This window comes from Sorex araneus, chromosome 1, assembly GCF_027595985.1.
Source record: "Sorex araneus isolate mSorAra2 chromosome 1, mSorAra2.pri, whole genome shotgun sequence".
In the NCBI taxonomy this organism is placed as follows: domain Eukaryota; kingdom Metazoa; phylum Chordata; class Mammalia; order Eulipotyphla; family Soricidae; genus Sorex; species Sorex araneus.
This window is the reverse complement of record NC_073302.1, coordinates 334,367,097-334,394,846: the sequence shown is the minus strand read 5'-3', so window position 1 is coordinate 334,394,846 and position 27,750 is coordinate 334,367,097. Positions and strand designations below refer to the sequence as shown.

Genomic DNA, 27,750 nt, shown 5'->3' with positions numbered 1-27,750 from the left:
GCTGGGACTCTGACACTCAGCACGATAGCAACGAAGGGCCAAAGGCAGAGCGGCTGAATCGGGCCGGGGGCTGGGACCCTCGGGACGGAAGGGAGGTGGTGGATGTGGTGTCGAGCACGGGTAGGGAGAACCATCAGGAATACAGTAAATCACTCAAAGCCAATCAGCTAAAAGAAAACGAACGCTCGAGTTTTCTGCCCCGGCGCGCTCGTGGCCACAGGAGGCAGACTACTAGCTGGAGGAACCAGCCGAACCACCCGGCCCTCACCCACGCCCTGCCCCGGCGCTTGCAGAGACGTCACCGCGCGGCGCCGAGCCCCGGGCCGCCATTGTTGGGCGTGTCGCGCCTGCGCCGCCGTGGCCCCGCCCCCCAGGTCCCGCCCCCTCCTTGGCGCTTGGAGAGGGGCCCGGCCGGCCGCCGGGCCACCGGGTGCGCTGCAGACCACCATGAGCAAGCGGAAGGCGCCGCAGGAGACGCTCAACGGGGGAATCACCGACATGCTCATCGGTGAGCCGGCCGAGGCCGCTGTCCCCCCGGCGCCTCGGGTCCCGGCTGCCCCCGTCCTCTCGGGTCCCTGCTGCCCCCCGTCCCTCTCCGGCTCGGGCCCCGGCTCCTCCCCGCTCCCAGTCACGGCTGTCCCCTGTCTCCCCCCACCTCCCGGTCCTGGCTGTCCCTCGTCCCCCGCCCTGTCCCAGCTGCCCCCTCCCCGGGTCCCGGCTGTCCCTTGTTCCCGCTGGGTCCCTGCTGTCCCCCGTGCCTCCTCCGTCCTAGCTGCCCCCATCCCCTTCCCCGGGTCCTGGCTGTCCCTGTTCCCCCCGGGTCTCTGCTGTCCCCTGTGCCCCCTCCCCGTCCCAGCTGCCCCCACCCCCCTTCCCGGGTCCCGGCTGTCCCGTGTCCCACCCGAGTCCCTGCTGTCCCCTGTGCCCCCCACCCCCGTCCCAGATGCCCCCATCCCCCTCCCCGGGTCCGGCGGCCCCGTCCCCCTCCCCGGGTCCCGGCTGTCCCCAGTTCCCCCCGTGTCCCTGGAATCCCCTGTGCCTCCCCCGTCCCAGCTGCCCCCGTCCCCCCTCTCCCCGGGTCCGGCTGCCCCGTCCCCCTCCCCGGGTCGGGCTCCTGGCCGGCACTGCCCCCCCCCCCCCCCGGTCTCCCGGGAGCCGGTTTCGCGTGTTCGCTGACCAGCCTCCTCCCGCCGCCTTTGCAGAGCTCGCCAACTTCGAGAAGAACGTGAACCAGGCCATCCACAAGGCCAACGCCTACAGGTGGGACTGTCCGGCTTCCGGGTTGGGCCACGCCTGCCTGCCCAGGGGTGTCCAGCGGGGCCTCGCCCTGTGCCATCCCGCCAGCCCCGCTGCCCGGAGTCTAACTGGAAATAGGCATTATTTTCCGATCGTCATTCGTGAGGTCCGGAAAGGGCAGTGTGCTTTTGATGAAATCTGCCCAGTGAAATAGCCGTGGCCCAAGTAACTAAGTCTAGTTCTTTTCTTACCTGTTACTGGGAATCCCAGAGACACCATCTGAGCTCTCGTTTCTCATTCCCAATCCAATCATGTAATTTCCATGTAGGAAACTGCACTGTCCCAGTCACCACCTTGTTTCTCCTGTCCATCTCAGGAGACCCTGGCCTACCCATTAACCCCACACCCACCTGCTCCTCTTCGGCCTTTGAGCATGTCAGAGTCCCTCAGTTTTGCAAGATAGGAACAAAGCCCTCACTGTTGTTTCTCTCTGGTAGACCCTGGCTCTCCTAGTTAACTTTCTTGAATAATGTGTTATTTGTTTGAATGGCCTCAACCCTGCTCATTTCTTATTTTCAACCATTCTTCTGAAAATTCTACTTCTCATCTTTTGGACTCTTGGTTGCTTTAACCACTAGCTCATTTCATTAAAATATTACCCATGACTTACTTGAGGAATACCTTTCTGTTCTTTCACCTCTTTTATCTGTTAATGTTGGTAGTTCTCAGAGACCTCCTTTTTTGCTTTCTCTTCTTTCCTACTTTCCATGACCTTCTAACAGTTAGAACCTTTAAAACAAGTGGATTATTGGTGCCCTAGGCTTTTATTTTGCACAAAGTCATTATTTCTCCTCCATGTTTCATTCAAAAATCTGGGAAGAAAAATTCCTTATAGCTGCAGTGAAATGTCTTTGGGTAGTTATATTTGGTATATAATATAAATAAATCTCAGGGCTAGGACGAATGGAGACGTTACTGAGACTGCTTGAGAAATTCGAGGATCAACGGGATGATGATGATGATGATGATGATATAATATAAATATGTATCTTGCTATATACATATATACAAGATATAGCAAGATACATATAAATCTTGAGAGTTTTAAAGTCATACTATTCTGGGCTGGAGCCATAGTATAGCAGGTAGGGTGCTTGCCTTGCACGGGGCCAACCTGCATTTGATTCCTGGCATCCCATGAGGTCCCCAGAGCCCCACCAGGAGTGGTCCCTGAGTCCTGAGCACTGCTGGGTATGATTTCCCACTCTACCCTCCCAAAATAAAGTCATATTCTCAAATATTTTTAAGATACTCTTAAGTGGCCTATCAGCTCCTCTGAGTTTTTCAAGTTTTACTCTGGTATGATTTTACATAAGGTGGAAAATTATTTACCTGGTGAGAGCTACTTGTTATGTGTATTGCACTGTAAGGGAATTAGGCTTGACAGGACTGAATTCTAACTGACTTTTTTTCTCTCCTGTCTCGTAGAAAAGCAGCATCTGTGATAGCAAAGTACCCACACAAAATAAAGAGTGGAGCAGAAGCTAAGAAATTGGTGAGTGTATTAGGGAAGTTCTTTGAAGAGGTCACACATGTATGAATCTGTTGGTTTTGCACTAAACTGTATATGCCTCTCTGAAGGTGTGTTTACTGGATATAGTAGTTCTAATTTTTATTTTTGTTTTTGGGCCACACCTGGCTGTGTGAACTTACTTCTGGTTCTGTGCTCAGGGATTACTCAAGGCTGGTCTTGGAAGACCATTTGGGGTGCTAGGGATTGAACCTGGGTCTGCCAGGTGCAAAGCAAGACCCCCACTCACTAAACTTTTTCTCTATCCTGGTTTTGATTTTTTTGAGATTCACTATATCTTTTTTTTTTCATAGTAGCAGTATCAGTTTATAATTCCACCAATAATTATCAGTATTTGTTAGCTCTTGTCTTTTTATAATGGCATTCTAATAGGTACAAAGCATTATGCACACACATACGTGCACGCGCACATACACACACACACACACACACACACACACACACACACACACATGATTTTGTTTTGGGGCCACATCCAGCTGTGTTCAGGGCTTACGACTGGCTTTGCACTCGGGTGGTGAGTCCCTGGAGTGGTTTGCTAGGGCCTTGCGGGATGTTCCCTACAATCTCCCTCCCACACCTCCCACCACTTATGTTGATTGGCAGTGATGGCTTTGGTGTACACTGTTGCCTAACTTTTCACCAACACAGCCTGGACCTTTCACCTCTGCATTTGGTTAAGTTTTGTCTCACCACCTCATTTACTTCCTCACTTTTTAAAAAGTGAAGTACTGTGACTTACAATAGTGTTAATATTTTAGGTACACAGTGTCACTGTATCACTCCCACCACTCAAGTTCCAACATTCCACTTTCTACCACTGTTTTCTCCTGCCCTTTCCTCCCTAATATTAAGAGCTCAGTTTCTATCTGTAGAATCTCGGGGTCTGCTTTCATTAACTATTTTCTATTCCCTTACCTTGTTTCTTTCTTTCTTTTTTTAAAATTGAATTATCCTGAGACAGATCATTACAAAACTGTTCATGATTGGGTTTCAGTCATACAATGTTCCAACATCCATCCCTCCACCTGTGTGCCTTCCCACCACCAATGTCCCCTGTTTCCCATCCCCCCCACCTGCTTCCTCCCTCTCCCCGGCCTCTATGGCAGGCACCTTTCTTTCTCTCTCCTTTTGTATGTTGTGGTTTGCAATACAGGTGCTTGCTAAGAGGTATTGTGTTTGTTTACAGTGTTCAGTATTTTTATCAGGAAGGTACATCTGGAGGAGATTTTTTTTTAACTGGGTGGCAGCTTTGGGTTGTGGATGTGACTGCTGGGGTTTCCAGAGGTACAGGGTGGTGGGGGGAGGTAGCTGTCCCTACCCCAAGAAAGCCAAGAGAGATTTCAGTCACAAAACCTGCACACCTGAATAGCTGCAGATTAATATCTCAGTGAGGTTCATTCCAAAATGGTGGAGTCTGGCCAGGGCATGGCAGTGATCTGGGTTGTGGGAACGAGCAGCCACTGGGGGCTCTGCTTGGCCGGGCCCCAGGCAAATGCGCCCCCGCTCTGATTTACTCTTGTTTAACTGCAGCTTGATCTCGCTCAAGATTGACTTATGGGTCTCTGAAGCAGGGTCAGAAGAGCTTACATGGTGGCACTAGGGTTGGTCTGTGGGGGTGACTGCTGGGGCTTCCGGAGGTACAAGGAGCTGGGGGGAGATAACCCATCTTGACCCCAAGAAAGCCTGAAGATTTCAGTCACAAACCCTCATACCTGAGTTTTCAGCAGGTTATTATCTCCATGAGGTTGGTGGATCCTGGCTGGAGGCATGATGGAGGTCTGGATTTTGGGAGCAAGCCACTGCTGGGGGCTCTGCTTGGGCGGCCACCAGGCAAACCCACCCCAGTCTGATTTACTCCTGTTTGTTCAGCCTTGCACTGTCCGAGACTATCTGCAACTTTTCATCTCTTTTATTTATGGGCTCTGGAGCCAGGTGGATAAATGAGCTTGTATGGCTGAGCTGGAAGTGGTCTGTGGGTGTGGCTCCCACATACCTAAATTTTAGCAATTAAATTTCTCAGAAAACTTGGTCTGAGTTTGCTGGGCTCTGTCTAGAGGCGTAGTGGCGATGTTGGGGTGTCAGGAAGAATGAGGGCACCATCAGGCTGCCATGCCCCAACATCCCCCTTGTCTAGGCTGATTTGTCAATGGTGATGCATCCTCTGGGCCACAGTGGCAGTGGCAGTGGCAGCAGCAGCTGGGACCCCAGCAGGGACCAGGATCAAAGCCAGGGCTGCTTCGAGTTGCGCTTGGGAGCTCTGGGTGGGCTGTAGCCACAAATCTGGCAGATCCTGCCCAGGGGGCACATACCCCCATGCTGGGTCTCCAGACGCGGTGCTCAGGGAGGTTTGCCTCCATAATATTTTCCATCCCCTACGGTAGTGCCCGTTGGACTGGAGAGCCCTGTTCATTCACACAAGCTTGTGCTGCCAGGGGAGTGAGCCCCCGGGACTGCCCGTCTTCACCAGGCCCCACAGCCAGCCTGCCCACGCACCCCAGCTTGCTTCTACCCAGAGCCGCTGTTGGAGAGAAATCTTTCCAGGGCACTTAGTTACTCACACAGACGTTTCTATCCTCAGGAGCCAGCTCCCGTGCAGTCCCCTCTCCCTGCCCGCAGGATTGACATGGTCAAGCTGCTCGGGGCAGTCGTGCAGACATTTTTCTTTGAGAGTATGTTTTCCTCCCTGTGGCTGTTTCTGTATCCTATTTTCTAAAACTGCAGTGTTTGTAATTTCTCATTTTCTACTTAACTTACAGTAATTTGTTAGTATTCTATTTGTAATTTTTGTTTTTTCTATGCAGCCTGGAGTAGGGACAAAAATTGCTGAAAAGATTGATGAGTTTTTAGCAACTGGAAAATTGCGGAAACTGGAAAAGGTAAGATATTTACTTACGTTGATTGTCGTATCTACACTTTTGGCAACTATTATATGTGTCTTTACAGGATGACTAATGTCATTTTGGCCAGACAAGAAGGCAAGAGGAGTGGAGTTTATGATTTAAATTGTTCTATTGTTTAAGATTTGAAATTGGGGCTGGAAAGGTAGTTTAGCCAGCAGAGTGCTTGCCTTGCACAAGGCCGACCCAAGTTCAACCCTTGGCACCCCATTTGGTCCCCTGAACCCCTTTAAGAGTGATCCCTGAGCACAGAGTCAGAAGTAAGTCTTCATTAATATTTATGATATCACAGACTCTTCTTTTAGTAAGATTTAGAAGCAGACTGTAGATTTAACTAGATTGTTATCTTTTTGTTTGGGGGCCATATCCAGTGGTGCTCAGAGCTTAATCTTGACTCTGTGTTCAGGGATCACTCACTCCTGGAGGTGCTTAGGGACCACGTAAGGTATAGAGGATCAAACCCTTATCGTATTCTTTCTCTGGCCCCTTACATTGTTATCTTTTAGAATTTCTATGCCTAAACTCCCCCAGGCATTTTTTACTGTTTTATTTTAATTTATAAAAATATAAAATGATAATAATCTGTTTTGGTTTTTCATGAATTTATTTTAATTGTTGACTCAAGAGCTAAGCTCTAGCTGCTACGTGATTTCTTCTGTCACCACCAACATTATATATGATGCTTCCATGTATGTTACCCAGGTCCCTTAGCAAACTGATGTATTTCCCTGAGAAGGTCTGAGTCTGGGCTGGAGAGAGAACAGTACCTAAGGTGTTTGCCTTCCCCAGGACCAGACTGAGTTCCAGCCCAGCACCCATTCTGCATCCAAGCACAGTCAGGTGTAGCCTAGAAATGAAGAGGAGAAAAGAAAAAGCTGGTCTTTAAAGCATTTCAATAATTCTGTTGTTTTTTTCCCTTAAAGATTAGGCAGGATGATACAAGTTCATCTATTAATTTCCTCACTCGAGTTACTGGGATTGGGTAAGAACTATTTTATTGTTCAAGTAGACAGCAGAAATAAGCTTGGTTTTTTTTGTCTTGTTTTTGGGCTACATTCATGGTGGTGCTCAGGGGTTATTTCTGGCTCTGCACGCAGGAATTTCTCCTGGCAATACTAGGAGGGCCATGTGGGATGCTGGGGATCCCATATGGCCCTCTGATCAAGATACGAACCTTGATCAGCTAGGTGCAAGGCAAGCGCCCTGCCCACTGTACTATCTCTCTGGCCCCAGGGTTGATTTTGTTTTTCCCGTTCTCTTTCATTTGTTGTTGTGTTGATAGGGGTTGCACACACAGTTGTGGTACTCATGAGAGAATTACACACTTTGGTTGTGGTGCTCATATCCTGCTTCCTCAGTGGTTTCATGCTTGGCATCAGTGCTTGCCAAGGGTCATGAAAACCTGGTGCAGTCTGTTGGATGTTATACACTACTGAGGTTCTGAAGTTCCCCCCAGCAGAGCTTCTAGGACTGTGCTTGGCATGTGCCAGTGGCACTGGGATTACCACTGAATCATCCACACACCTTTACCCAAACATGCTGCTTCCTGTCAGCTTGTAACTTTGCCCGTTTAATTATGAAATTCATTCTTCCACTGCTTACTTTACCAAAGCTGGTTCTGTAGTTGCTGCTTCTATTATAAAAGCCCTCATACATTACCTCTACTATGAAATTGATTTGATTCCATTGCTAGAAATAATTTATCTTTCCATAAGAATGGGCATAACACCTTGGGAACCCAACAACATTATGATAAATTTGAAGTTCTTATTTGTTAATGTAGCTGTTTATTATCTTTCTCCCTGTTCTGTCTTCACCCCAGTTGGAATATAAGTACTTTCAGCATTTAAATGAGTATATGGTACATAATAGACTCCCAGTAAATTTCATTTGAAGTTTTCAAGTGCCTTATGTCTGTTTTGTAAGTAAAGCATTTGAATATTATGAAACCTAGCTGCTTAGATTTTCTCAGTTGAGGATCATAGTTGTTTTTATTCATTGAGGTTTCAAGAAATTTCTTTAGATAAAATTGAACATTACCAAAGTAGCCATTTAATGTCTTAGCGAGTCTTGTTAAACTCAGTAATTTTTCTATGTTGAATGTGACAAGTTGGTTATTTGTTATAAGAATCCAAAATTTTACTTAATATTGAGATGATACTTTACTTTCTCTGTAGTCCCTCTGCTGCAAGGAAGTTTGTTGATGAAGGGATTAAAACATTAGAAGGTGAGTGTGTATAATATGTATGTATAATAGGTATATTATGAATATGTATAATAGGTTACTAATTGCAAGTTAAATATAGTCATGAAGGACTGTTAATTGCCCTAAAAGTTAAAATTTGAAAAACTACTTCTCAATAGATACAAGTGATGATTCTTAATTTTTTTATTTGATTTTGGTTTGGGGGGCCACACCAGGGACTTGCTCCTGGCTCTGTGCTCAGGGATCGCTCCTGGCAAGTTCCAGAGACCATATGAGGTACTGAGTAGTGAACCCAGGTCTGCCACATGCAAGGCATGCACCCTCCCCACTGTGCTATCCCTCCAGCCTTTAGTTTTTTATTTTTAACTACAGTAGAGAGTAGTTTATGTTGTCAAACATGTTTAGGTTTGCAACTCAGTAGAAATTCAAGAATAGTAGGAAGTTTATTTTTTTGATTGTTTAAAGGGAGTGATTTCATTTACGGTATTTTATTTAAGTTAACTTTGTTTCCTTAATCTTTGAAAGTTTTAGACAAAGTCTTTTACAGCTTAAAATCTAAGTTACATGTATTAAGAAAGAGTTTATAAGATACTTAAATACTTACTGAAGAAATTTTTGCTTTCAAAGACTGTATAATAGCATCTAGGTCTTGTAACCATACTTTTCAGTGGTGCGTAGTGTGTGTGTGTGTGTGTGTGTGTGTGTGTGTGTGTGTGTGTGTGTGTGTGTGTGTATTTCTCTCTATACAAACAACCCAAATGCTTATGGGCAATTTATATAGTCAGATTTAGTGATTGGCCTGGGTTTGAATATAATCTCAACGACTTTATTAGAATAGATGAATGGGCAAGAAAGATGGAACAAGGTTAGGGTTAAGATGCTTATTTGTGGGGCTGGAGTGATAGCACAGTGGGTAGGGTGTTTGCCTTGCACGCGACCGACCCGGGTTCAAAGCCCAGCATCCCATATGGTTCCCTGAGCACCGCCTGGAGTGATTCCTGAGTGCAGAGCCAGGAGTAACCCCTGTGCATCGCCAGGTGTGACCCAAAAAGCAAAAAAAAAAAAAAAATGCTTATTTGTACTCAGCTGACCTGGTTTAATCCACAGCACTATATGACCCACTGAGCACCTCTAGGAGTCACCCCTTGAGCACAGAGCCAGAAATAAGTCCCGAGAACCACTGGGTGTGGCACAAACACAAAACCAAAACAGATTAGAATAGATGAACATGGCACTTCAGTTTTTCAACTGTAATTCTGAATCGTGATTTCTGCCACTTCTGATTTAGTGTAGTCATAAATAAATACACCTAACAAAGTGCTTGGTGATTTAGTCAGTACTTAAAAATAACTGACTTGTAAGCATAAATTAGTAATATTAGTACTTTAAGAATTTGTCTGAGGGGCCAGACAAATGTACAATGGGTGAGGTACTTGCCTTGCACAAGGATGGCCCAGTTTGAGTCCCTTTCACCCATATGGCCTCATGAGCTTCATCAGGAGTGTTCTCCGAGCACAGAGCCAGAAGCAGGTCATAAACGCTGAACAGTGTGGCCCCAAAGCAAAACCTGAACAGTTGTGTGACTCACATTGTTGGAGCATAACTCAATTACATCTGCATCTCAGACTGGGTTTATGCTTTTTGGCTCATGACATATATCATTTACCTCAATGAAATATTGGTTAAAGAGGTCAAGAGTTGATTTTTTAAAACATTGAGTTGCATCCCTTAGGAGTGTAATGAATCTGTTACAGTGTAATGGTTTTTATATTATTTTATAGCTCGTAGCTTATAATATAACAAATACATATTCTGTCATTATCTCTCAATAGCAATTTAGTATTTGTTTTATTTTCAGTCTTTTTTTCCCTTGCAGTGCCAGCAGTCAAACCCAGGTGTTATGCATGCAAAGCATGCACGCAACTACTGAGTCGCATCCCCAGTCCTTATGTCCAAGCATAGTCCTTAGTGTTTATTGTACACACATAAATATAATAAAGATGTTTATTTTCTCATGTTAGATCTCCAAGGGATTTGTTATTTTGAATATATAAGTGATTATAGAAATTGCTTTCAGAGCATACATTTTTTGCTATTTCTTTAACAAAGTTCAGTCCTATACTTGTGTGCAGCAAAAGAATACCCAAAAGAAAATAAGTAATTTTTGGACTTAAGATACAACCATACAATTGAAAGATTTTAAATTTTAAAATGAATGTAATCAATTTCCTTTCTCAGGATTATCATTTATTTGCTTCACAAATTGTTACTTATAAATACTAATTGAATGAAGGAATGAATGAACAAATGGGCACTATGAATGAACTTAGTATTAAGTAAAATAGTATGTTGAGAAATTGTGGTTATATTGCTACTGCTACCCATAAATTAAGCAATATAGTTCTTATAAGCCTGCAATTTTTTTTGTAGTCAATGAAATTTGCTATGATCCATGTATATTTTTTCTGTTTATTTTAACTAATTGAAATTTTGATTCAGGAAGTTAAAATGATCATGACATCAGCTGCTAAGTTTTCCTGTATTGACTTAAAGAATTTCATCTAGTTCTTAATATCAAAAAATATTTCATTGTCTTTTCAGAATTATTATGTATTTTCTTGAAAGTTCTTTGTAAATAGGAACACTGAATTTAGCATTTCCTCCCCACCCAAAATGTTTAAATTTTACCTCACATTTATCTTCTATACAGACCTCCGAAAAAATGAAGATAAATTGAACCATCATCAGCGAATTGGGCTGAAGTAAGAGAATATTTTCTTTTTTTAAATTTTATTTTCATAAAGTAGTTCACAATATTTGATTATATTTAATATTCAAACACCAGTTCCACCATGATTACACCTTCCCACCTCCATATTTTGGTTGTTTCCATCCCAAACCCCAGCCCCTGCCCCAAAGCAGAACTAAAATCATTTATTTTGTATTTTTCGTAATGACTGAATCACTGAAAATGCTCCAAAAAACTTTCCTTAGAGGAGAGTTTGTGAAGATTGTTGTATTTCGCCCTGGGGCAATTAAGGCCTTCTATAAGAGATTACTAACATGTTGTTAAAGGTTGAGACCTGTGTGCTAATATATATATATATATATACACATATATCTGTATATTTCCCTCTAAGCTTGGTTGCCTTCTACTTTAAACCCCATCAGTGTGGTGCGCTACTCTTGGAGTATGAGTGGTGTGAGGTGTGAGATGTCATCGTGGTCCAGGAGTAGGTTCCCTCGTGGGTGAGGCTCTGCTTGAGCATGTGGAGAGTGGCCATGAGCATGGCGGGAGTTGAGTTCTGGAGGTTTTCGGCTGCCGGGGCTGGGTCCCTTTGGCTGGCTACTGGGGAAGGGCCTCACCTGCCGCCCTCCTGGGTGCCTGTAATGAAGCAGCCTGGTGTGGGGAGAGGGGGAAGGGGAGTCCAGCAGCATGGCTATAACTGAGAATATTTTCTTTTGATATGAAATATAAAAGCACAATTTTTATGGTTATTCTTTAGTAGACTGTGATAGTTTTTCAAACTTAACTAAATTCAGCCATTTTCCTATATAAAATTACAAATATATAATGCAGATTGTACCTGTTGAGTTTATACCTGTATTCACACATTTTTGTCATTACTTTAATTCCTTTTGGTTGCTTGACTATCCCCTCATTCTTTTGGCTCTCTTGGGGAACTTGTCTTAAAATGCATAGTACTAAGGGCATCAGTCAGCCAGCTGGTGTTTATTTCATGCTTACATTGTACAAAGCACTGGAGTAGGTTTGGGAAGGATATAAACAAATTTAGTATAGATTACACTTTGAAAAGATAGGAAGTGACTATGAAACAAGTTTAATTTGGAAATAAAACCCAAATAACTAAATAACAGTGTAAGAAGAACTAGTAGACATGTGGTATCTCAGGACAAGTAGTTATTTTGTTTGCCAGATATATGTGGAACCCCAATGTAATTGATTATTCCCCATGCTTAGCTAAGTACTTGCAGAAATGTGTAGCTCCTATGTTCTTATATAGTTTGATTGGCAGTTCAGGTATTTGAGGGAAGGGGATTTAATGAAATATAATTGACATATAGCTTGATTAGTTTCAGATATAGAGCAGAGATTCTATAGTGAGGACTAGCGAGATGGTACAGCAGGCAGGGCGATTGCCATGCATACAGCTGACCTGGACTCCATCCCCAATGTCACACATGGTCCCCTGAGCACTGCAGAGCCAGGACTACAGAGCCCCTAAATTTAAAAAATTTAAAATAAACAAGATTTGATAGCTATTCTGTTTTGGGGAGTGCGAGTGCATGATGCTGGGAATCCAACTCAGTGCCTCATGTGTGCTTGGAAAGTGCCCTGCTGTGAGCTGCCCACCAGCCTCTGGCAAGTCAGTCTACTTGACTTTTTGAATATTTTTGTTTATTTCTTTAACTTATGTTGTCCTTGCAAAACTGTGACCCAGTAAGAGATCAGCATGGTAATGGTTCTTATTTTCCTGGTATTTACATCGTAGAGATCTGCAGAACTTGGTGATTGTAAGAATCAGTTTTGTGCAATTGCTTTACTATTCTTAATGGTGCATCTTACTAAGATAATATTTTATTGCAACCTATTGAAGTGTAATTTATATGTGATACAACTCACCCATTGAGTTGTATAATAACAGCCACTGGGATTTTATACATTCATACAGCTCACTTCAATGTTAGAATTTTTTTTGTTTTCACTGGAAGAGCCTGTCTGTCCATGTTAGCAGCCCCTCCTTGTTCCTGCCAGCTGCCCATGTCCTCCCTGCATTCCCTGCAGCCACGCAAATGCTGACGCGATTAATTTGTCTAATGTAGATATTTATTATAATTGAAATCATAACATATTTGATCTTTTATGATTGCCTTATTTCACTTAGTATACTGTCTGAGTTCACTCATGTTGTAGAATATTTTTAAATGTTTATAGGATTTAAAAACAATAAATAAATTGTAATATTTTGACTTCCCAAATGGGAGCAGTCTGATTTGGATACGGCCTAGCCTACTTATGTGAATATGAGTATATTTAATGGGAGTATCTGGAAGTATAATAAATGAAGACACAAATGAGTGCAGTCATTCACAATTACAAATGCAGTCAATTACAAATGAATGCAGTCATTCACAGAAATTTTTTTTCTTTACTTATTTTGTCTTTATAGATATTTTGAGGATTTTGAGAAAAGAATTCCTCGAGAAGAGATGTTGCAAATGCAAGTAAGAGTGTGCTGATTTGTATTCTTTTTATTAGAATTAAGAATATCATGTGGTGAAAAACCATTTTCTAATACTGATTTATGATCTTTTTTCTATTAGGCTATTGTACTAAATGAAGTTAGTAAAGTGGATTCTGAGTACATTGCTACAGTCTGTGGCAGCTTCAGAAGAGGTAATATACTTTTTTTTTTCTTTTTGGGTCACCTGGCAATGTGCAGGGGTTACTCCTGGCTCATGCACTCAGGAATTTCTCCTGGTGGTGCTTGGGGGACCATATGGGATACTGGGAATCAAACCCTGGTCAGCTGCATGCAAGACAAATGCCCTACCCACTGTGCTATCACTCTAGCCCTGGTGATATACTTTTTAATTTTAGGTTATTTGTGGTATTATTCTTGGTGTTGTGCTGGAGCAGTAGCACAGCGGGTAGGACATTTGCCTTGCACGCGGCCGACCCAGCTTCAATTCCTCCTTCCCTCTCGGAGAGCCTGGCAAGCTACCGAGAGTATCTCGCCCACACGGCAGAGCCTAGCAAGCTCCCTGTGGCGTATTCGATGTGCCAAAAACAGTAATAACAAGTCTCACGATGGAGATGTTACTGGTGTCCGCTCAAGCAAATCGATGAGCAATGGGATGACAGTGATATTATGACAGTGATTCTTGGTGTTAAAAATTCCATGATGTATGTGAGAAATATATATTAAAAATACGTAACTTGGGGCTGGAGAGTGCAGTGGTAAGTAGTTGCTGATAAGTAGAAAGAGCATTGTACAGGGACCAAAAGACCTGGATTCTTTTGTTCTTCTTGGTTTTGGAGTCAGACCCAGCAGTGCTCAGGTTTCTCCTGTCTGTGCTTAGAAATCACTCCTGACTGGGCTTCAGGGACCATATCTGGTGCTAGGGATCGAACTTGGCTGTGCTGTGTGCAAACCATGCACATTACTCTTGGTACTATCTCTTTGGTCTCAGACCTGGATTCTTTCTGGTCTGGGGCCACACCTGATAATGTTCAGGGGCTACTTTTGGTTTGGTGTGAGCTAATACTTGGGAGGTCATGCAGTGCTGGAATCAAACTCTGGACTATGGTCTTTTGAATGATCTCCTTAGCCCAAGTCTGGTTTCTGAGGCCAGTCTGTCCCTTTGTGATCTTCTGGGTTGTTGTTTTTTATGGGCTGGTGGCGGGGGCGTTCATTTGGCCACACCCAGGAGTGTTCAAAGGCCATTCCTGGCTCTGCATTGAGGCATCAGTCCTGGCAGTGTTTGGGATCTTGTGCCAGGGATCAGGTGTTCCTAAAAAAATATTTCACCCTAGGGATGGAGCAGGTGGGGTGTTTGCCTTGTATTAGCCAACCCAGGTTGGATCCCCAGCACCCCATGTAGTCCCCTGATCCCCACCCAGAGTGATGACTAGGCATAGCTAGGAGTAAGCTCTGCCAGGTGTGGCACAAAACCCAAACATTTCCACCTTTCCTTTTTCCTTTTTTTTCTTCCTTCCTGCCTTTTTTGGGGTGGGTGTGGGGGTTATTGGTGTCATTGCAGTGATCGGAGCATATATGCATGTCCAGCTGTGCATCCATCAGAGATCACACATTAGCTGTGCTGCGCATTGAATTACGCTCTCTTAGTTGCCCACCTGGAGGCACACAGGCCCTGCTGGTGCTTCTCGGGATCATTGCATGCCCTCTGGAGGTTGCGCTGCATGACTGGCAGATGCATCTGTTTTAGATGCAGTGCTTGCTGGGTTGTGCACTTTTTTGTGGTGCTTGCATTCTCCTCGCTACTTGCAGCTCAAATTGCTTGTGATATCAGAGATCACAGACAGCAGAGCGAAATCATGCTTTGTGCATATGGATACCAGAGATTTGAACATGTGACTATACAAAAGGCAGGTACTCCAAGCCAAGGACATTTTCTGAGAACTCTTTCTTTTAACCTGTCCAGTCTCTACTTCCTCCCATCACTGCCTCATTTGTAACCACTTGTTTATGTATCCTTCCAATGTTTCTGCATGCAACTATGACACAGTTTAAACATAAATCCTCTGTTTCCTTTTTACACAGCTAACATATTAATTATATGCATACCTTTTAAGTTAAAAAAGCTTAGGGGCCTCCCAAGCAATGTTCAGGTGACCAGGGGACCATCCCCAGCCTTACTTAGCCAACTGGGTAGGATGGCTCATTGGTAGGGCCTGGGACTATGGTGTCGCTGGGGCCCAGAAGTGCTTCAGGCAACCACTGCCTCCTGGCAAGGCTCAAATGCCACCTGGACCGTGTCCCTGGGGCCACACCCAACAGTGCCACTGTGGGGTACAAAAGCGGTACCAGGGGTCGAACATGTACACAGCATGCATCCCTCCCCCTAACCTATCTTTTCAGCCCAACTTCCATGCCTTTTTACCACTCAGAGATTTATCATGGACAAGGTCCATAGCAGAAGTACAGCTATGGACTTGCCTTGCATGCAGCTGACCAGGGTTCCATCCTTGGTACCCCATATACCCCATGTAGTCCCCCATGTCCCACCAGGAGTGATCCCGAAGCTCAGACCCGAGTTTCAGGATTAACTTGTACAGTATGGCCAGGTGTGGTGTCCAAACAAATAACAAAACAGGAAAAAAAACACACACCACTCGGACCAGCCCAGGAGCCCTGAGCATTGTCAGATAGAGCCCCGGTAACCCTCAGTACTACTGGGGATGTGGAATACCCACATACTGAGTGCATTCCATACTTGATTATCTCACCTTCTGTTGCATCCTCAGGTTTCTTCCCTTGTTTCACTCCAGAACAGTCCCCGCACCACACACACACACACACACACACACACACACACACACACACACACACATGCACACTCTCCTTTGATTTGGGGCCACAATGGGCAGTACTCAGGGACTGCTCCCAATAGTGCCAGGAATTCACCAAGACCTGCCCACCATCTTGTTGTTGTGTTGGGGCCACACTCGGCAGTTCTCAAGGCTTACTTCTGGCTCTGTGCCCGGGGGAGATCACCAAGAGTGCCAGAGATGGATCCCGGGTCAGCCCCATGTGGCCTGCCCTCTGTTAGAGTGGGCTCTGCCTCTAAGCCGTCTGCCCAGCTGGGGCATATATGTGTCTCTAAATCACTTTTGCTTGGGGCTGTAGCCAGCAGTGCTTAGGGGCCACTCCTGGCAGTGCTCACGGGGCTGTTCAGAGCTGAGAATAGAATCCACATCTCCAGCACACAGAGCTTGTCTGCAGCCCTTTAATCTATTTGTCCAGCTCTGATTTTTTTGTTTGTTTATTTTTCTAGATAAATAGAGATACTTTTTTTTATGGTAGGTGAGTGATAAAAGTTATTCCGCTTTCAGGAGAAAGAAATGAAAACAGGGCAATTAAAAAAAATTGTTGGGGCTGGAGAGATAGCACAGCGGGTAGGGCGTTTGTCTTGCACGCGGCCGACCCGGGTTCAAATCCCAGCATCCCATATGGTCCCCTGAGCACGGCCAGGGGTAATTCCTGAGTGCAGAGCCAGGAGTAACCCCTGTGCATCGCCAGGTGTGACCCAAAAAGAAAAAAAAATGTTTTTGAGATATCTTCCAAGGGGTCAAAGAGATAACCCAAAGACAGAAGTATAAATATTTCATAGCTGAGCCCCTATATTTGATCATAGCCCTACATGATACAACCCTGAGCCTGTTGGCCTGGTGGTTCCAGCAAGAAAATAAATATACAGACAAAAGAGAAAATAGTTTTATGAATGTCCTTTTGGCATACCTTCAATCTAGTCTTTATGTTTAAGGACCTGGTTAAAGATTGTTGATGTTAGGATAATTCATAGACATGCTGCAGGAGTGACAGGAGTATGTTTTTGATATGCTTACAAAAAAGATCAATAAAATTATTTTTTTGCCAGCTGTTTGCTAAGAATTCTAAGTGCTTCTGCATATATTCTTATTAATGCAAAAAAAACTTAGTAATTTATTAACAGGGAAACTTCTCTGGAGAAATATATAGCCCACATTTGCAATACTGAAAAAGAAAAGACATTTAAAGAGAGATGTTTAACTGTTTTGAGATTTCTGGATACATATAATTTGAGATTTTTAATTTGAGATTTTTGGATATGTATAATTCAGAGAAATATTTTATTTTTACTTTAAATTTTTCTATGAGAAACACCAGGCAGTGTTCAGGGGGCCTGGGTTTCCTTGGTACTTGGCGCAGCTCCAGTTTGGGACAGCCCATTCCGTGCTATTTGGTTGATTGGACTAGCATCGAGATCCCAAGGATGGAGTGCTTCCTGGCTCCTGCGGCACCAGAGACTTCTGAGGCCAGAGGCTCTTGCGTATCTGGTCTCTTGAACTGCAGAGTGGCCCTCCCGTACCTGGTCTCTCTATCCTCCAGGGTTCTCTGCACCCACTAATGCCCTGAGGTCATGTGGTACCATGGATCGAGTCTGGGTCGGCCCATGCAAAGTGTGCACTCTAATCTGCTCTTCTCACTGGCTAAAAAAAAAAAAGGTTTAATTATTGGGCCTGGTAGGGCCAAGGGCCACCCAGTTCACCCCAGTGCAGGTCAGGTGCCTCCAAAGCTGCACATTGTAGTGTTATGCTAGGAACCAGACTGAGGCCCTTTGCATGTCAGGCATGTACTCTGACCTTTCAGCTATCGCCCTCATCCATAGACGGGTATCAAAGGATCCTGTAAAAATGTTTTTGGGGGCTGAGACAATAGGACAGAAGGGTAAGACACTTGCCTTATATGCAGTTACACCCATGACAGTTAGTTCAAAGCACCTCCAGGTGTACCTCAGCACCAGTAGGTTGTGTCCAAACACCAAACAGAGAGGTTGTTTGGACCGGAGAGAGCTTAATGGGCTAAGCACACTTTGATTGCAGCAGTCCTAGGTTTGATTCCCAGCAAGGCTTGGTGCCCCAACCCCAGGAGTGACTCCAGAGCACAGAAAGAAGTAACCCCTGAGCACTTCCACATATGACTCAAAAACTTAATGTAAAATTCTGTTTTTAAGGACTGGAGTGATAGTACAGCAGTCTTACACATGGCTCACCATGGTTCGATTTTCAGCATCCCATATGATCCCCTGAGCACCACCTGGAGTGATTCCTGAGCATAGAGCCAGGAGTAACTCATGAGCATCACCAGGTGTGACCTAGAAAGTCAAAATAAATATTTTTTTAAATGTTGTTTTTACTCATTGAGTAGTTACTTAGGTATATTTAATATATAAATGAGGTAATTATATGCAATGTATATTCTATTTAATACTAATTACTACTATAATTGTTTTACTCCAAATACTGCTATTTTCATAAATATATATGGATAGAACAGAAAATTGAAATCTTTTTATTCTATATATAAAGACAGTGAAATAGAAAGTTGGGCTACATCGCCATGCCCAGGCCCACCCACGCGGCCCCCAGGGAGTGGGCAGCGCCTATCCACCTTGGGCAGCCATCCGAGCAACCCTGCCCTACCACCTTCCCCAGGCGGCCGAGAATGAGCAGCTTGTGTATGTCAGGAACTAAATAAGATGATGATTCTCCTTCTACAACAACAACAACAAAAAATGAAAGTTGAGTTATAAATAGTATCAGTCTTTTGTGTATGTCATTATCTTAGTTCTGTGTTTACCTGTTGATAAGTGTTCCTGAAGAATCTGATATATTTTTTCATTTACTCATAGGTGCAGAATCGAGTGGTGACATGGATGTTCTTTTGACCCATCCAAGTTTTACCTCTGAATCAGCCAAACAGGTATGTCATAACTTTATCAAATGCAACCAGTCTTACACAGCAGTAAATAGAATTTTTTCTCTGATAGTTTAGTCATCTTGGGGTAAGTTTTTATTTTGAAGTCAGTTGGATATTTTGTACTGATTGGATTCTGTGAAAGGCAAAGTAAGATGTTGAAGATATTTGCACAAGGAATTGTAAAGATGGGTTTTTACATTCATAATAATTTATTACATTGAATATTCCAACACCAATCCCACCACCATTATACCTTCCCACCACCAATATTTTGAATTTTTCTGAACACAACCAAGCCTGCCCCAGTAGTAGTCTGTAAATAATTTATTTTTTATTGTTTATTAAGAATATCCCAAATATATATATTTGTTTTTAAATTGAGATCAGTTTCCTTCTACTTTACACCCCATCCAATGTGGTGTGCTATTCCTGGTATATCAGTGGTATAAAGTATGAGATGCTTTGCAGTTTTGCACTCCAGAAACTCTAAAATTTTAAATAGGTCGATACAGCTGGAGTTAAGTTTTCAACTGGATGGTGACTTTGGAGTCCAGAGGTATTTCTGCAGCTTGTTGCTCTCTTCCTAGATTTATTAGTGAGTCTCTGGCTTGTAGCCGTCAATGAGCTTATATGGCATCAGATGCAGTTCATGGGTGTGACTGCCAGGTTCCTGGAAGTACAGGGAGATGGAGGGAGGTCACCCATTCCTGACTCCATGAAAGCTTGGAGATTTCGGTCACAAAACCTGCATCCTTGAGTTTTTCAGCAGATTCACTCATGGATGATGCTCATCCATGGAGATCAGCCATAAGCATGGCATTGATTGGGTTCTGGAGGTTTTCAGCTGCCAGGGCTCTTTGGGATGGGTCCTACTACCCACCTCCCACTCCAGGCTGTCTCAGATATGAGGTTCAGCCTGGCATGGGGTCTAGAGGCATCTCTGCAGCTTGTTAATCTCTTCTGAGATTTGGAAAGACCGTTTTTAAGTAGTGAAATACTTTCAGGATTACTGTTTATCATAAATAGTTTTCTAGAATACTAACAAACTTGACCCCTTATAGAAAACCCGTGAAGGCAAATTTTAAATTGTTTTAAATTGAAATATGATTAAAATATAACATTGAATTTGTTTCAGATATACAGATTAATGATTCAGTATCATAATTTGATACTGAATCATAAATTTGTTAACTTTCATCACTGTACATAATTAGAAAATATTTTCTTGTGGTGAAAATTTCTTTCTTTTTTAAGGATGGGGGTGTCACACCTGGTGCTACTCAGAGCTTTCTCCTGGCTCTGTAGAGATCACTCCAAATGGTCCCCCAAACACCACCAGGTGTAATTCCTGGGTACTCAGCCAGGAGTAACCTGAGCATAGCTGGGTGTGCCCCCCCCCAAAAAAAAAAGGTTTATCTAATAAAATGAATCTTTGAGACTGCTGAAGAACCTAGGTATAGGGGACCCATGACTGAAATCTCCAACCTCTATCAGAGTAGAACTGGGCCTCTGCCCCCCAGCTCCATAGTTTTCCAATAGCTTGGCAGTCATACTCACAAACTGCCTCCAGCACCATATAATTTCATTAATGGCCAAGATCCGAAGACTCAGAAATAAAGCTCCCAGAAGAGAGCAACATAGGCCTTATCCATGAGTGAATATGCTCTACAATCGTATTATAAATTTCATAATTTCTGGACCTCTCATATTCTACCCCACTGATGTACCAAGAGTAGCACATATCTGTTTGGGTTAAACATACATGCTTGTAATCTCTTATCAGGGGCTCAGTGGCCCCAGGATGAAATGCAACAGTCTTCACACCCTTTTATGGTGGTGAGAAGGTACAATGGTGTGGGATTTGTGTTTGAATATTAAATGTCATGAGTTATTGTAATGAATAAAATGCACACACACAAGTTGAATCTTGTTAGAAAAATAGACATTGGTCTTAGGATAATAAAAAAAAAAAAACCCTCGTGTCAGAAATGTTTTCTTGTAACAGTATTTGCTCTTTGTCTTATTCCTTACTTGTGGTTCTGCAGCCAAAGTTGTTACATCGGGTTGTGGAACAGTTACAGAAGGTCCACTTTATTACAGATACTCTGTCAAAGGGTGAAACGAAGTTCATGGTAAGTGCTCCTTCCAGTTAAACATGTCTGAAGAAACCTAGGAGACTCAGTAATCTTTCTGAGTGTTAACTCTGTAACAGTATGATAAACAAGACAATCATGAGAGCATAGAGAAGACCAATTAACAGGATTCTATTCCTAGAATATTTTAGTAAAAAATTTTGTTTTAGGAGTCAGAGTGATAGTACAATGGGTAGGGCATTTACCTTGCACCCCAAAGAGTAATCACAGAATGCAGAGTCAGTGAGCCCTGAGCAACTAGGTATGGTCCAAATAAACAAAACAAATAAGAAAAGGAAAGATAACAAATTTTGTTTTAAATCACCCACTTGTTAAAAAATGCCATCTGAGTAGTTATTTAGACATATATATTACTTTTAATATCTGTACATAAGTTTTTATTTAAATAGCAAATATTTTTGTATTCTCTGGCTTAGAATTCTTCAATAAGTGAGATTACTATTGTCTGAAGAGCAATTATCACAACACCAAAGAAAGAAAAGGAGTCAGGAAATGTGATAAAATATATGAGAAGCAAACATATTATGCAGAAAAGTAAGTATAGGAGTTAATAGAAATTAATAGGACTAGAGATGGCAGTGAAATTCTTCAGTGTGAGTTGTCAGAATCCTGTCGTCTTCCTAGGGAGTTAAGATGGAAAGAGATTACAGCAGATAGTACATGTGCCTCACACATGACTGCTCTAATTCAATCCCCGACACCACACGGACACCTGGGCTCCTCCAGAAGTGATCCCTGAGCACAGAGCTAGGAGTGAGCCCTGAACAAAGAGCCAGGAGTGAGCCCTGAGCACAGAACTAGGAGTGAGCCCTGAACACAGAGCCAGGAGTTATCCCTGAGGAGTAAGCTCTGAGCACCTCTAGATTTGGCCCCAAAACAAAAACAAACATTTGGAGATTCAAGGACTAGGAGAAATCTCTCCAAGGGCTGGAGCACATACTTACATTTGGGTGGCCTGGATTCTGTCCCAGAGCTCAGCTGGGTGTGACCCCTCCAGGCCCCTCACCAAGAGTCTGACTGCCACTAGATCTGAAGCTCTTCCCCCCGCCAAAAAAAGTTTATTGAAGATATAAATGACAAATGGATTGAAAACATTAGAAAATAGTCTTACTTAAAAACTGACATGAGGGCAAGTGGAAATCTAGGGAACTAGGTAATAAAGGCTAATCTTATTCTATTTCTCACTTAAATATAGCATTCGAATCTCTTTTCTCTGCGCACCTTTTACCAACTTGGTTAATGCAACAGAACCACAGACTTAGAAATGCCTAAAGTGATAAACTTTATGCTGAAACAAAAAAGTCTTGCCATTAAATTATATTTGGTAATTTTGACGTATTATGAAATATATTCTTTAAGTTGGTTACACTTTACTAGTTCTTTTTCTTTTTTAAAATTTTATTTTTATAAAATAGTTCACAATATTTGATTGCATTTAATAGTCAAACACCAATCCCACCACCATTACACCTTTCATCACCATATTTTGGATGTTTCCATCCTTAACCCCAACCCTTGCCCCCAAAGCAGAACCAAAATAATTTATTTTGTTTTGTTTGTTTGTTTGTTTTGCTTTTGGGGTCATACCTGGCAATGCTCAGGAGTTACTCCTGGCTCTGCACTCAGGAATCACTCCTGGCGGTGCTCTGGGGACCATATGTGATTCTGGGAATTGAACTCGAGTTGGCCGCGTGCGAGGCAAACGCTCTACCCGCTGTGCTATCGCTCCAGCCCCGAAATAATTTATTTTGTATTGTTTGTTATGAATAAGCCACTAAAAATGAGACAAAAAGGTTTCTTAGAAGAAAGTGTGTGAAGACTGTATTTTACCCAGAAGCCATTTATCCCTTCTGTATGAGATTAGTAACAGGTTGTTAAAGGTTGAGCCTGTGTGCTTACCTGTGTGCTGTAAAAATATATTTCCCCCTGAGATTGGTTGCCTTCTACTCTAAACTTCATCAAATGTGATTTGGAATATCAGCTGCTCTTGGAATATCAGTGGTGTGAAGTATGAGACGTCTAGGAATAGGTTAACTCATGGGTGACGCCCGTCTGAGCATGTGGAGAGTGGCTGTGGGCATGGGGCGGTTGAGTTCTGGAGGTTTTCAGCTGCTGAGGCTGACTCCGGAGTGGTTGGGAGGGCCCTTACCCGCCCCTAAACAGCCTGGTGTGGGGTCTGGAGGCATGGGTATGGTGTCTCATCCTGTGCTCTTTTCCAAGAGATGTATTGTTGAGTTTCTCACTTTACCAGTATTTTCAAAAGAAGTTGGGGAAAGGCAAAAATAATTCTAGTTAGTCTTTGGGCATTAATATCTGTGTGAATATGTCTGGTTTTGAGTCCTCTAAGCCCAAAAGTATGTACATGTTTTGTGTGTCATTAAAGATAGGATTTAGGGTCTGGAATGATAGTACAGTGGGTAGGGCTTTGCTATCCTTGTTGCCTTGCACGAGGCCAACCTGGGCTTGGTTCCCGGCATCCCATTTGGTTGCCCAAACACCACCAGGAGTAATTCCTGAGTGCAGAGCCAGGAGTAACCCCTGAGCATCGCTGGGTGTGACCCCAAAAGAAAAAAAATAATAAAATAGAGTAAAGATAGGATTTATTTATCTCCATGAACATCCATTTTTAATTATTTTGATTTCAATTCATTCAAAATGACTGTTCATAAATCTTATTTAAATTATCTAAAATGTTTTTAATTGAAACATTGAATTACAAAGTTACATGGTTATTTATGATTGAGTTCCAGGCATAGAGTGTTCTAGCATCAATCCCTTCATCCTTGTCCACTTTTGTTCAACAGTCTCCCCAATTTTCCTCACAACATCCCCTTTCCCCCGCCAGCCTGCCACTGTGGAAACTGGTTTATGGTACTGTTGCTGATAGGAATTACACATATCACTTTATCTCCTTTCAGCACCCCATCCGTCTCCAGCTGCCATTATTTCCTCTCTCTGACCTATACCCCTCCACCTCCAGCGGCAGCATTCATAATGAAGACCAGTATTCATGCTCTTTGTGTCTATTTCTTTGGAGCATTTGTTACTCTGCAGCTGTTTATATCCCAAATAGGAGAGAGATCATTCTCTTTTCTGTCCTTCTCCCTCTAACTTCACTCAGCATGTGATACTCCCTCTATCTATCCATGTGGCAGCAAATTGCATGACTTCATCTTTTTTTTATGTCTGAGTAGTATTCAATTGTGTGTATGTACCATAGCTTCTTTATCTAGTCACCTGTAATTGGGCACTTGGGTTGTGTCCAGATTTTGGCAGTTGTGCTGCAGTGAGCATGAGTATAGCTGTCTTTTTATTCATTGTTTTTGGGGTTTAGGGGTATATTACAGGAAGTGGAATTGCTGGGTTGTATGAAAGCTCAATTCCTAGTTTTTGAGGAATGACCAAACCTTTCCACAAAGGTGGGCCAATCAACATTCCCAGCAGCAGTGAAGGAAGATTCTTTTGCCTCTGCATCCACACCAACACTGGTGGCGTTTCTTTTTGATGAATGCTAGTTTCTCTGGTGTGAGATGATATCTCATTTTTGTTTGGATTTGTATTCCTTTATGCTTAGTGATATGGAGCATTTTGTCATATACCTTTAGGCCATTTGTATGTCTTCTTCGAGAAAGTTTCTGTTCATCTCTTCTTTCCATTTTTTGATGGGGTTGGATTTTTTTTCTTGTAAAATTCTGCAAGTGTTTTATATAACTTGAATACTAACCCTTTATTAGATAAATGGTGAGCAAATAATTTCTTCCAGTCTGTGGGTATCTTTGTATATTGGTCATCATTTATTTTGAGGTGCAGAAGCTTCTTAATGTAGTCCAATTTGTTTATCTTTGCTTCCACATGCTTGGCCAGTGGTATTATATCCTTAAAGATGGCCCTCGCTTCCGTGCCATGTTTTGCCTATGTTTTCTTCTGTGTAACTTATGGATTCAGGTCTGATATTGAGGTCTTTAATCCATTTTGATTTTACTTTTGGTTTGTGTATGACATTAGAAAGAGGTCTGAGTTGTGTTTTTTTTTTTTAATTGTTGAAGAGACTTTCCTTGCTTCACTTCATACTTGTTGCTCTTTTGTTGAGATTAACTGAGTATATAACTGTGATCTTCTTCTGGATTTTTAGTTTTATACCACTGAGATAGATATGTATATGTGTGTGTATACACACACACATACATACATACATACATACACATGCATACATACCTTACTAGAGTATAGTACCATGTTGTTTTAATTGTTGTTTTAATTACTACTGCTCTATGTTGTAGTTTGTGCCAGAAATTTGAGGCAAAGCTTTCAGTTTTTCACCATTGAGTATAATGTTTGCTGTGAGCTTATGGTAAATGGAGTTTTGTGCCATCTTTCTGTAGAAGTTTGACTTTTTTGTGTGAGATTTGTCATCTCTTAAGCCACTTCAGTACTTTTTACAAAGTTGATTTAGAGTCTCTGAAGTTCCTGCATCATTTCTTATATTTGAAGCTCTGTATCACTACTTCAAGTCTGAATAAAAGCCTGGCTTGGTATAGCAGTCTTGATGAGGTATTTATTTCATTGGGGTTGTTTTGTTTTGTTTTGTTTGGGGCTACACCTGGAGGTGCTTGGTACTCCCTCCTTGAGCTGCACCCAGAGGTCACTCCTGGCAAGCTCAAAGGACAATACCGGATGCTGGGAATGAAACCCAGGTCAGCCCTGTGTAAGGCTAGTGCCCTCACACTGTGCTTTTGCTCTGACCCAGGACGTTTGTTTTTGTTGTTAATTCTGTCCATTCTTGTCTTGAGGCTTGCAGGGTCTCATTTGATAAATCTGTAAATTTTAAGGATGCTCTTTTGTATGTAATTTCCACCCTTGATCATGCTGCTTTTAATGTTTCTATTTGTGGCTTTCATTCTGATGTGTCTTGGAATGTTTTTATTTGGGTCTCTCCTGTCAGGTACCCAGTGGGCCTCTTGAATCTGGGTGCATGCCCTCCTCGACTCTGGGATCTTCTCAGCAGTGGTTCTTTGACTGTTGCCTCTCCATAAGAGTTGCCTTCCTGGCCCTTTCTTCACACCCCAATGATTCTTATGTTCTTTTGAACTTATCCCAAAGTTCTTTTGTTTGCCATTCATTAATTTTGAGGCTTACTACCATCTTATGCTATTTATTTCTGGAGGTTTTCTGCATCTCATCTTGGTGCTCACTGATTCTGTCCTCAGCTGCTGTTACTCTGATGCTGAGGCCTTCCAGTGAGTTTTTCATTTCACCTACCAAATTCTTTTGTTCTGTCATTTCTGCTTGTAATTTTCTCATTTCTGCTCTCATGCCATACTGTGTTTTACTGGCTAAATGTTAACCATCATTGCTTTGAGTGTATGGAACACCCTCAGTATTAAAGTCCTTCTGTGAAGTATCCTGCAGCTGGCTAGTCCTGGCTAGTCTTTGGGGTGCTGTCTTCGCTCACTGCACAGTGGGCTTCTGCACTGCTTTCCCACAGCATCTGTTGCAGGTCTTGTGTTTATTGCCTGCCTCCACTATGTTCACTGTTTGTTGCGAGAGAGTATCTTCTGGGAGACCCAGGCAGTGCACCTTTCACTCTGGGAGGCTGTCTCCCATGTGTGCCTGGCCCGAGGGGGCTCACCTGGGGAATTGTTAGGGTTGAAATCGGGGCGTGGCATTGCTGCAGATAGGTACTGATACCTGGCACTTCTCAGGAGTGGGGACTGTCCGGACATTAGCTGGGTCTCAAGCCACTCACTGGCTCTAGGTTACCTCCCCTGGAGCTGGCCCTGGGGCACTCACCTGGGAATTTAGCAGGGTCAAAGTGGTGGTGTCTGAATTTTGATAAATCTTAAATTTAAGGAACATTCAATCAGATAAAATCCTTAAACATATGTTAGGGGCCAGAGCAGTAGTGCAGTGGGTAGGTTGTCTTTGCTTTGCGTGTGTCTACCTGGCTTCAATTCCCAGCAGCCATATGGTCTCCCGAGCACTGCCGGGAATAAGTCCTGAATACAGCTGAGTGTGACCCAAAACCAAAAAGTAATAATACATGCTCGACAAATTGGATTGGGGTAGTTGCTTCTGCCAGTGCTCAGGGATGGAACTCAGGGCTCCTTCATGCAAAACATATGCCTCTGCCCTTGAATTCTTGCCCATTCCTCTCTGAGCACTGTTTTACATAACTCTGAGTTCTCTCTGGGAGGGCAATGGGATTCTCCACTAGCGATTTGTGCTGACAGTTTTAAGAGTTAGGAACCAGGAGGGAATTCAGGAAATAAAACTGCAGAAATTTTATTTTACATTCCAAACAATGTCTGATACTCAGTGAGAGATCCATAGGGAAAACCAACAGAGACTATAGTAATCTGGCCAGCAAGAACACAAACAAACATAAATTGCAAACTGATGGGTTGGGCGCCATCTGAAAAGGAAAGGTAACACTTGCCAGGTATTCCTGAGCATAAAAACTAGCTGGCAGTGAGGAATTGGGATAGCCTAGTAGCAATTCAAAGGATACCTTTGCTTCAGAAGAGCAAGAGTAGGTATCACAGTGACTACTAGGAGTACTCCAGTTCCAACCTTTTACATTTGATATGTGGCAAACTCAGGCCACTCACCTGCCTTAGAATAGGACTGGGTCTTTGGAAAAATGCTAATTTACCTTGCT

The 27,750-nt window shown here is 43.0% G+C and overlaps 1 protein-coding gene across 1 annotated transcript in view; it reads left to right on the top strand.

The window, feature by feature from the left end:
* Nucleotides 1-325: 325 nt before the first annotated feature.
* The window catches only part of POLB (DNA polymerase beta), a 37,296-nt gene continuing 9,871 nt past the window's right edge, over nucleotides 326-27,750 (top strand). The window contains exons 1-11 of the mRNA XM_004606839.2: nucleotides 326-508; nucleotides 1,203-1,260; nucleotides 2,725-2,791; nucleotides 5,632-5,706; nucleotides 6,651-6,709; nucleotides 7,905-7,954; nucleotides 10,644-10,695; nucleotides 13,126-13,180; nucleotides 13,280-13,352; nucleotides 18,872-18,942; nucleotides 20,985-21,071. Of these exons, the coding sequence (XP_004606896.1) occupies nucleotides 448-508; nucleotides 1,203-1,260; nucleotides 2,725-2,791; nucleotides 5,632-5,706; nucleotides 6,651-6,709; nucleotides 7,905-7,954; nucleotides 10,644-10,695; nucleotides 13,126-13,180; nucleotides 13,280-13,352; nucleotides 18,872-18,942; nucleotides 20,985-21,071 (708 nt within the window). The 5' untranslated portion in view covers nucleotides 326-447. The remainder of the gene's footprint in view (nucleotides 509-1,202; nucleotides 1,261-2,724; nucleotides 2,792-5,631; nucleotides 5,707-6,650; nucleotides 6,710-7,904; nucleotides 7,955-10,643; nucleotides 10,696-13,125; nucleotides 13,181-13,279; nucleotides 13,353-18,871; nucleotides 18,943-20,984; nucleotides 21,072-27,750) is intronic.